General features: G+C 39.1%; 1 protein-coding gene across 1 annotated transcript in view; it reads right to left on the bottom strand.

Annotated features, from left to right (window-relative positions):
• Nucleotides 1-3792: 3792 nt before the first annotated feature.
• The window catches only part of TTR (transthyretin), a 12132-nt gene continuing 4453 nt past the window's right edge, over nucleotides 3793-11471 (bottom strand). Inside the window, exons 3-4 of the mRNA XM_019526635.1 lie at nucleotides 5202-5337; nucleotides 3793-4070 (exon numbers count right to left, since the gene is read on the bottom strand). Of these exons, the coding sequence (XP_019382180.1) occupies nucleotides 3963-4070; nucleotides 5202-5337 (244 nt within the window). The 3' untranslated portion in view covers nucleotides 3793-3962. The remainder of the gene's footprint in view (nucleotides 4071-5201; nucleotides 5338-11471) is intronic.

The following is an 11471-nucleotide window of genomic DNA, read 5'->3' as shown; positions in this document are numbered from 1 at the left end:
TCAGTACTTAACCATAGAGCCCTTATGATGGTTACCATGCCAATAAGCCACCTTGAAAAATAGGCTTGCATCCTCTTGTTATTGTAATTCCACTAGGACCCTGACTGGTCAGCTCCTGGCAGATGTATGTGGGAAGCAGGAGGAGGTAGGGTTTAAAAAGCCTTTTCCACATGTGGGCCCACAAAGATTACACTCCTTGCTTGCACTTTAGGACAATGATTATGCTCTGCTGTGTTAGCCACCCTCAAAGTGAGCCCTCTCAGTACCCAACCTCCTAGAGAAAAAGAGAGAGAGGATTAAACCCCCCCCACTAGAGCTTCACAGAAGCTGTTGGTTACTGACAGTTTCTGAATGGCCACCACTGAGTTCCATCAAATCTGTTTCTGTTTGTAATAAACATTGAAAAGTTTTCATTTAAAATCATAGTAATTTTATTGCTGTTACCCCCATGTGCTCATCTTGAATCCCTTCTTAGGTCCTCACCACAATCCACTGTACCTTTAGGAGCTCTTCCCTTGCATCCAGGAAAAGCTGAACGAAGCGTGTGTGGCCTCTGACTTACTCCCCTATCTTATGTCTGTTTTTCAGATGAACAGCTTCCTAGCTGCTGAGGTATCTTACTAAATCAGCTGGGAAGATCATGCATGATAAAAGTCGCTGCTGTGAATAAAGGAATCTCTGGAGCCACTTCAGAGGAGCTATTAATATCCAGGCATCTCCAGCCTATTTTATTTCTTCCCACACTTCCAAAAGACTAAACATCAGAGCTTGCTGGGGGGAGATTCAGAATAAAACTATGGAGGTAAAGTTACTGCTGGGTTCTGGGTCTTTCACTTCCTTTTATAGAGCCCCTGAGTGCAGCTGGGAGTGAGGAGAAGTGAGGGTGGTAATTTGGGTCTTAAATCTCTCAGGTGTGCAGAATAGAGACATGAGGAACAAAAGTAATAAAGTTAGAGAAGAGGCAGGGCACCACTTCATCCCCCTTCTTTCCTGATGTCTTCAGCAAGAACCACTATGGAAGGATGTAGTGGGTGAATCACCAGACAGGCAAGTCTGGCGGGATAGGGGTTCTCAACAGAATATATTATCACCCCACCACTGTGTACCCTTCCTGAGATCCCTCCCTGCCAGGGGTCGTGATCCTTTGTGGGGTTGCTTCTCCACACCCTCCAAAACTGACATTTGTGTGGGCAGTGGGAACACAAATGCTTCTCATACAAATGCTGAGTCAATCATGATCAGCAGTGCCAACTCCAATTACAACCTACCTGTTGCATTCAGCATGGGAAGATCTGTAGCCAGAGTAGAGGAGGAGTTTCTTTGTAGAAACAGGAAGAAGGAGTGGGAGTGTGTCGGGGTTGGCACAGTGTTCATTAAAAGTAAATGTAATACTGGTAAAATACGATGATTTGCTTTTCACTTACTCTATGTCTCGTCCTTTAAAAAAGGGGATAGGTTATATTAGCCATACTTGAAAGCCCTCTTCTATGCCTAAGCACTTACCAGGGGCACTTCTTCAGAAAGAAATACCAGCACAAGTACAGGACAAAGGGCCATTCTGTTTGCAATCAATGAGGTTCCATGTCAGCAACTAGAAACTTATAGGATTTGTGATTTTATATTCAATCTCCTCAAATTAGGCTTGTCAAATGGCTTCAAACCTGCTGATTCTGATTATTTGCTTAGTAAATAATAAGACAATAAGTAACCCACACAAACATGAACCTTGTCTGTGGAGATTAGTCTGTGTCATCTCCTGTGAAATAATGCAGAGGGCTTTTCTACCTAGCTGCACCAATGATTTCTAATATTTTATTCTGTATAGCCTATTCCCCTGATTTTTATTCTGTTGTTGATCTTGTATGGTATGTGATCTTGTTCACTGTCAGAAAATACTTTTTCTCATTGCTCTTATAAAAATGTACTTTCTTGATGTCAGTAAGGATTTTGCATATCATGGGAAACATTCTCAGCCATGCATTCAGCCTTCTTTTATCTGATGAAAGCTTTCTTCCTTCTGATTTCCTTCCTTGGTTAAATGTGTTTGCTAAACTACCCCTACCTGAGCCCTGAGATGTGCAAATATCTTTGGCTCTACCCAGCCTTTGAGCTGTACAGATTCCCCCAACCATGGTCTGAAACAACCTTTCAGATCATCTCCCACTTGTACCTTTTACAGCTGATGTATCATCGCTGAGGAGAACCTAAACACACCAGAAATGTCTTGCCCTCCTAACCTCAAAGTATGTGGCTACAAAAGTTTGCATGAGTGGTGCCAAGCCAAGCAAAGCAAATGTGAAGGATTTTGAAAGTCCTGGACAGAGGGTATTTTAAGAAGTTATAGAGCCCTAAAATGAGAGCTTAATTTTTCTCACACATACAATATGCCTGCTCCAACTTATACTAGATTTAGGTGGATAATATATATGTAGTTATCACGTTAATATTTTTATTTTAGAATATTTTTAGCAAATATATTGTTTTCTATACACAGTGAACAGATGTCATATTCATAAAGTTTGGCAATGGCAAGTGCAAGTCAAACCTACTGTTTTTCATGCTTCAGAAATAGAAAACTTTGCAAAAACCAGATGCCTTGGGCCACTATTGGACCTGTCTGCTTGCAATTTATTAGAGTTGTGTAAGAAGGGTAGAGCCCAGAAATGAGGTAATGGAACATTTAAATATTTTGGAGGAGTTATTTAACTTCTGATTTCACTTGAAACTTCTTCATCTGAGCAAGCTTTTGCTTTGCAGAGTGTAAAAGTCAGAAGCCATTGGTAAGTGGGCACAGATTGTTTCTGAGAGGTGTTATTTTATTAGCTGCCTTTATAGTCCCTGCAATCCAGTAGAACAAAGCTTCTTTTACCTTAATTCATATTCAAGAAAACAGGTTAATTCATCAGTTTAGAAAAAGGATTTCCAACTAGAACTCTTTTATGAATTTATCGAATCACAGGCATAGTTAGCCACTAGCCAGCCTACATCTTGACCTCTCCTTTTTTTATGATCTTTTATGATTTCCATGAACAATTCAGATTCGGGACAAATAGGATTTGATCTATATAATTTTGGGTCTATTTGGTGTTGTAAGTGAAGATAACTCCTGCAGTGTCTTTTTCTTACAGTCTTGAATGAGCTCATGTAAGATTTCATGGAAATATTTAAAGGACATAACAGCATATAAGATAATTATGTATTGGTTTCAGTCAGGAACTACTTTTCTTCCATTAAACCAAACTAGCAAGTGCAGAGATTTATGAGAGGTCTTAAAGCCTATATAAATTTAATGAATTCTTCAAGTGTTTGAATATGCTTAGCATTTTAATTGCAACCTCATGCTGAAAACTATCACCCTGTTCATTCTACTTGTATATTGCTTTTCCCCTTTGCTTCAAATGTCCTGTTTGCTGCTGGGATTGCCTTGTATGTGTTTTATGAAAATGGTGTGTCTTTCTCATTTGAGCTTTTGCCATCAGCATAGTCTAAATAATGAATTAAAAATGAGTTGTTTCATTAGAACAATTTCTATTCCTGTGTATTAGAAAGAAAATATAATTTTTTGCAGAACACCAGGCAAAACATGACTTCTTTTAAAATGCCAGGCATTATACGTTAAGATAATGGATGGATTATTTTCTTTGGAATGGGGGAAAAGGCACCAGATTAGGTTACTGTAATAAGCCAAGTGTTCATTTGCCTCCTATTAGTGGTGTTCCAAAATTCCTTTCATACTTCAACACACGCCATCCTTCTTCTGAGCAAAGTAAAATACTACATTTAGAATGAAAATTGTTTTAAAGAGGAAACATTTATTGACTTGCTTGAGATTTTAGTCAGGTTACAAAATGCTAAAAACTACTATTGCAAAAAGACATGTCATTATCAATAGAAAATCACCTCCTCCTAAAATCCTACAGTAATTCTATCAGTGGTGGATATTCTGGATGATGACACCGTATTTATTCTTGTGGATCACTGACAACAGCAGTGGTTGAATAAGAGAAAGGACTTAAGAGAGCAGCAATGGTATAATGACGGTGACCGGAATCATTAGCAGTGAAAACCACCTGGAAAAGAAAATATTTGTAAACTTGAACAACAACATACGTGCTCCGAAACTAACTCAGTGTTCTGAGTTATTCTTTATTTCCCATATGTATCTTTTGCGGATGGTTCAATATTTCAGTTACCAAGTTTGCCTTTCATTAATAATGCACCCTGATAAATAAGATACAAGATACACTAGCAAAGCTTTGAAGAAATCTAAAGATTTTTTCAACTGACCTCAGTAGGTTTTGACTCAGGCTCCAAGCCCTCTAATATGAATCTATTTATCTTGTGTCTCATCCATTAGGATTGCATAATTAATATAAGGTAAAATTAGTAGCTTAAATAACAGCAAGATGTGTACAAGAAAAATAGTGTGTGCTTCTTAAATATAATAATAATATTTATATGCCTATCATTCTAAGCATGGGGCCACAAGCCAAGAAACCCACAAGGAAGAATCATACTAAGCTCTCTCTAGTATTACTTAACTCTCAAGAAATTTAGATAGAGCCACCTTTAAAATCCTTGGCTAATTTTCCTTTCCCTTACAAAATGCCATTTGCTGCAATTTTTTCTATCACATCATTTAGAAGTAGTCCAGGAAAAATCCACTCTGAGCTTTACTAAAAAATGATGTGCATGCAGAACATTATGGTTGCCTTTTCTGAAGAGACGCATCATAAGAAAGAATGAATTTGTTTTCAAATTACTGAACCTGAGGTCTCTATTCAAACCAAGAAGGGACCCTTTCTCCCCTTTACAGTATTTATTCACCATTTGTTAACTAGAGGTTTCTAAAGCCGTGCATTCCTTGCAGTAAAGATAAAAGCATTTCCATGCTGCAGGACATTGTAGTTTTAACATTTTTTAGTTATGCATTGTTTTAAGTACAGGGTCTAATTGTCTGCTGGTATAAATGGGTCCAGCTCCATTGATTTCCATGAGGGTAAGCCCATTCATACTAGCGGAGTATCTAACCATTAACATGAAAAAACAGTGGCTTTATTTCTTTTGGATTGCAATCATTGTAACATTTAAATTCCTAATACTGTTCTTTGCACATTAAGTGGACAGTTCTTTTGTTTTCCCTAGTTGCTGCTCTACACAATATCCAAAGACATTAGATAGATATATTCATAAATACTCACGTCAGCATATTCATGGAATGGGGAAAGGCCAAGTGCCTTCCAGTATGAGCTGGTGTCAAACTCAACCCTGTATATTCCTTCTACAAATTTTTCATCTGATGTGAGCTCATGGACTTCCCCAAATTCTGTGGTTTTCCTGTGGTAAGAAATGTTCACATGAGTACTTAGCTTACAATTCAGATGCATAACAGAAGCAGTCGGTATGGACTTTTGAATAAGCTAGATAGTATAGTGCCAAGTTGTTAGGAATACACTAAACCTGATCCTTGCTACCAGTGTGGTCTTTTGGTGTTTACTTTAGAAGATATTGAGAGTCCCATGAAACAGATACTTAGAAAAAATATTGTTGTGATAAAATGAGCTCTGCCAATTGGCACATTAGAGCTGAGCAGAAAAAGGGAAATATTTTTAAATAAGACGTGTTTATTAACTATTAGAACGAAAGGTAAATGATCTTAAATGTAATAACTACTGAAATTGAAGGAGGCTTTGAATGGTATTTCCTACATTTTAGTGTCACAAGATATTATTAGCGTGTAATAAAAACATCAAGGAACCTATGTGATGGTCAGAGATTCACAGTGCTAAGTGCCATATGCATGATTAATAACAAGAATCCCCATACCAGAGTTTTTGCAGCCTAAATTAAGAACCAAGCATAGCAGGTAATGAAACCAAAAAGCAGAAGGAAATAGGAACAGGCCTTAGCTATCTACATGTGCAAATAATACTCCTGAACTCTGCATGGAAAATTCAGGTGCATTAAAGTGCTCTCAGGCACACATCTGAACATGTGCCCATCAGAAGCAAATTTGCTCCTGACAGGAGCAGTAAAGTCCAGGGCTGCTCCTGCCCTTCTCTATCCACCTGCAGCAGCCAGAGGGAGCCCTAGGTGCCAGTCCCAGCTGGCAAGGGGCATGGGGGCTGTTCCTGATCTCCGCAGAGCAGGAAGAGCTGACCTGGCTCTGGGGGCAGCTGCCTCCCAGCCACATGCACCCAGAGCCGGGACAGCTCTCCCTGCCCTATGGAGATCAGGACAAGTCCTGATCTCCACGTGGGCTGAGAGATAGTTGCCCTGCAGCTGGGACAGCTCCCTCTACCCTGTGCAGATAGAGGCTTAGCCAGGCAGCAGTGGCCTATAGTTGCCTGGGCTTTACTGGGTGCAAATTGCTCCCAGTCAGGGTTTCCATGTGCACTCCAGCACATTAGTTAATGCACCATTTTTCTAGTGCTAGTGAAAATGGAATCCATTGTACTGTTTCTGCTTTCTTTTTCTTTCTGACCCTCACCATCTAATTTTCTTCACTTGTCTTAGTCTCATAATTAATTATTGTAATAGACATTATCCACCATCACTCTCTGATGAACGGTTACCATACCATATACATCCATACAGTGGAGAAAAAGTATGAATGAAGGAGGGTTTACTTTAATTAAAATGTAAACTGATTGTGTACTTATTTTTAATTTCCCTTAGATTAAATCCTACTCCCTTGAAGTATGACAAATTCCCAGTAGGACCACAGTTTGATTGAGCATGAATAAAACATACTGTATCTAATATGAGCTTAAACGTATCCAAGTCTATTATTTAAAATGGGACTTCTTATGAGAGTGCCAGATTTTATAAGCAGTTCCTCCAAAAATGTGTTTGCTTAAAAAAATTACTAGTTCCTCTGGTTAACTTAGTCTCTCTCTCTCTCTCTCTCTCTCTCTCTCTCTCACACACACACACACACACACACACACACACACACACACACACACACACACACACACACACACACACACACACTCACTCTGAATAATTCATTAAAATGTTGAATCACATAAACCTATATATAACCTACATGAGCATGTCTACACGTTCATTAATTCACTTTACGTAACGCACATTAAATCTAGTACCTCTGGGTGCCTCAACACAAGTGCAGAGGCTGCTCTGACATGCAGAAATCTTTTGAGATGCTGCAACGCTTTAGAGTGGCTTTCAGAGCCACTTTAAAGCACTGCTGCCTCCACCCCTCAAGCACATGTTAAAGTGCCCTCCAACGTGAGGTACTACAAAAATGTGCATTAACCTACTTTAATGCCCATTAGCTAAAGGGCACTTTTTTGGTGATGTTTTAATGCTCCTTAAATAAGCCAATATTCACTGAAGCACATGTGTAAATGCACCCACAGTCTAGCCATGGCCCAGTTGCAAGTAAAAATTGATTCTGAATCAAAATCTTTTATCAGAATTAGCACTAAATTTGGGGAAAGTTTGAATCCAAATTTAATTTTGCAGTTCAGCTATATTTTTATAGTATATATCTTTTATAATAGAGTCCAAGTTGTGAATGATAAGAACTTTAGGGAACGATGCAGTCCAGATTTAGACCACATGGCTTAACCCTGTTCTAGGTTTTGTCTGATTTAGCAGGAGTTGTATCCAGGTCTAAATCACTCCATGGGTACACAGATGCAAAATATGAATGGTGGCCTAATACCAATTGAGAAAGTGCACTGGGCAAGAGACAGCTGGGGGTGGGTGAGGAGTGAACAGAAAGCTACAGTAGCTTTTAGAAGTATATTGCAAAAAATTGGGTTTGCTGCAAAAAGCAGCAATGAACCCAGTAGCAGAAGTCTCTTATTAGGAAATTGTATGTTTTTACTTACATTCCTGTGCTGATGGTAGAAGAAGGTTGACCTACATGAAGCAGTCTCTCTCTTGCTTTTCAAACTTTTAATATCACCTGAGTAAGCTGTTTTGTTAGCAACAGTAAGCTGTTACTAAGGTTTCCTATAAACCACTTTAAAAGTTGAGATGATTATATTCTTTGGAAAGAGCTACAGCTCAACATTTGAATTGATATCACAGGTAGAATGGTCGAATATTCCACAGCACTCAGTGGCATTTCCTTCATTCTGAATCTTCAGAAAGTTTTAGACCCAGCAAGGTGCATACATTCCCTCATCCACTCATTGAATGTTAAAACTGCCAAATGCTCTTGCTTTTGGACCTCATTTGTCCACTTGCCATGGCAGAACTAGAGTGACTAACTTCCAGTTTGGTAACCTACATAAGTTTCTGGGTATTGTCTCATTGTGTAAGTCACATTTAATCTCTCTCTGCCTTTGCTCAGTGACTAGATCCTGTACCTTTCTCTGCAATTCTCAGCTGGAATTAGCTTTCCCTGCATACTTTTTTGTAAACTGTGTTTGTATTAAATTTCTAATAAAGTAGCTCTCCGGTTTTCTAATGATCTGGCTTTCTTCTAATACTGTTATTCCAAACCCAACAGCTTTAATGTACTAAGATGTAGTAATAAGATTAAAAATAACAGCAATTGTATTAACATATAACCAAAAAAGGCACCTCTCTATTAAAAAAGTAGGCTTAGAACTTTAGGTAAGCAGAATGTTTAAAGTGTTGACTTTCAAGGTGACATGCAATATATGGCATCAAAACTTCCAACACAGGACAACAATTTTAATAGTGGATTCTTACAGTTAACTAAGAATACTTTATCAGCATGGATCTGTGTAGCATTAATGTACAGCTTGATTATGTGGAGGTACTAAGCTCCATTCAATTCAAAATTGATCCAAAGTTTCATTTATCAATTGTTCTCTTCTACTGTGGACATGTGAATGGGGCATCCTAGAAGAAAATAGGATATTTTCCTAGAAGAATACATTCCTATATTTTCTTTTAATATCCTAAAAGAAAAAACTTCTCCCACCCCACCAAAAAAAAAAGAGTTGTGACCATATAACACAATATTTTGAACCAAAACAAATCTAGGATAATTTCTTCCCAGGGGAAGATCATGTCTTTGCAGAATAACTATTCAGTCATGAAGAGTCATGAGTCACCCTGAGATACTGCCTTCTAACCTCAGGGCTCCTTTTTTCATGGCAAACACGCGTGAGTAGTCATGCCTTATTTTAGTCTCTTTTTAATTTAGCCTACCCATTTTTTAGACATTATTGAGCATGCGTTTATCTAAGATCTCTCAAGTTGTCACTCCATTCATTCTCTACTTGCATTGGCTTTTGGTTTACGTATAGGACAGAAAAGCACAGGCAGAGTGCTATATCTGAGACTGGAACTCCATGGCCTTATAGTATTCTTCAAAATCTGTGCTCTCATTAGTCCATTTATTTTTGCATACTTAGCAGTTTAGTTTTTCTAAATCTCTCCCTCAGTGACTTTAATAACTTATGGGTGCTAAACTTTAAATAGCCATGGCAAAGATTATTCCCTGATTTGACAGCCTAGAAATGGTCTTTTGTTCTGTCTCTAGTTCTGTGATAAATTGCACCTTCATGTACTCTTAACACCAAGAAAATGCATGCTTTTAGTGGGTTCTTCTGCTTAACAAGTTCCCAAGCCACCAATTTCCTTCTCACCTGATCAGAATATATTTTGAGTTGACCTGCCATAATACCCATAAACAAAGGGTAATTATGGTGGATCCATGTTGGAAAGTCAGAAGATTTTGAGTGGAGTTCCACAGGGGTATATCCTGGGCCCAGTATTATTCAATATGTTTATTAATTATTTGGATGCTGGAACAGACAGCTTCTTGAGCAAGTCTGGAGATGACCCAAAATTGGAAAGGACTGTAACCTCTCCTGTTCCTACACATCAGGGCAATTTTTTCATCTTCCTCCAAAGCACGGGGTGTTAGCTGTAGACGAAGCTGGGGATTTTAATTAGCTTATGCCAGTGCTGCTGGGACTAAAACCTAGAGGTTCCTGACTAGAGGATCTTGTCTCTCTATTTAGGGTCAGACTGATCACCACATTTGGGATCAGGAAGGAATTTTACCCCATGGTCATACTGGCACAGACCAGGGTGGGGGTTGCCGCCTTCTGTGTGGACCTCTTCCGTAGCTCTCTCAAGCGTATCTTGACAGCGCTTGCAGCAGTACCATTGTTCCCCTACTTTACTTGTGGCAAATTAGGGTGCTATGCTTTGTGGTTGTGTGGCAGGATTGCCTGTGTAGTTTGAGTAATAGATTAGGAAAAAATGTGCTTGGGGTGGCATTGATAGGGATGAGACTGCCTCAGGCAGGGGGTTGCACTAGATGACCTCCAGAAGTCTTTTCCAGCTCTGCTTTCCTATGGTTCTATGAATATTTCTTACATACACTGTAGTAAGGGAGAAGGGATCCAAGCATTAACCTGCTTTTAAATTACTAGGCAGGAAAACACAATGAAAGTCTTTCCTGAGGAAGCTGGAGTAAATGGGTTTCTGGGGGAATTGAATACATGGACCCACCACTTGAAGGCAGGCCTCAGATATATTGCTGTATCCTGGGGTCCTGAATAGCGACTGGTGTCCCTCGATACTCTTTACCTAGTGTTTTTTTCGGCTGCTAGATTTCTGTGAGAGCAGATTTAGTTATTTCCTTCCTCAAGCGCCTCTCGGTCTTTGCTCTGTACTTGCCTATTCAAATATGGCATGGAGCCAAACTTCCCAGCATGCAAGGGAAGAGGAAGCCTTCATTCAGGTCCAGTTGATTCATCCATGAGCTCCTAGGCAGACAGACCTCCAGAATTTCATGGCATGGACTAACTTTGAATATCTCTTTGCCAAGAAGTAAATGGCATCAGGGATGAGCAGACTTTGTTGGATTATTGTTCATATATATTGAAATAGAAAAGACTCCCCACCTCCCTCAATAAAAAACCTCCACCAGGTTTTGCTGTCCAAGTTTTTCATGTTTTTTTGTTTTACTTATTTCTGAGGAAAATGTTATTTACTGGAACTGTTGTGCCCAGCCTGGCAATTTGTAATAACTTAGTCTCTGAAATAAATCAAATATAAGACATGTGGGAAATGCCTACTGCAGGGACTAATGCTTACTAGCGTAAGTAGTTACATTGAAATAAATGGACCCACCTGCTGCCGTAAGCACAAAGGGACTGCTCTAAAGCTTATTGAAGTCAGTGGGAGTCTTTTTTTTTTTTGATTGGAAAGGGCTGTGATTCAGGCCGTACACCTGAGCTTAAGTGTTTTCAGGATTGGACTCCTAGGGGGAAAGTATAATTGTCAAACAAATCAGCTATTCCCTTTAGTTTCTCACTGCCTAGTTTTCTCTAGATGCTCCTGTTTCATCTACCAAATAAAGCAAAAAAAAAATCTATTAGTAGTTTTTCTGCTCCTGTCAATGCTCAAGTCCCACTTGTAATCACTGGGCCAATGGGTAATTGCAAGCAAACAAAAATACTTAAAATCCCCAAACTGATTTTGAATCAATGTAGGTGATGGAGAAT

The sequence above is a fragment of the Gavialis gangeticus genome, unplaced genomic scaffold, assembly GCF_001723915.1.
Source record: "Gavialis gangeticus isolate Ggan-Ray unplaced genomic scaffold, GavGan_comp1, whole genome shotgun sequence".
In the NCBI taxonomy this organism is placed as follows: Eukaryota; Metazoa; Chordata; order Crocodylia; family Gavialidae; genus Gavialis; species Gavialis gangeticus.
The sequence above is the reverse complement of the archived record's forward strand: the minus strand, read 5'-3'. Positions and strand labels throughout refer to the sequence as shown.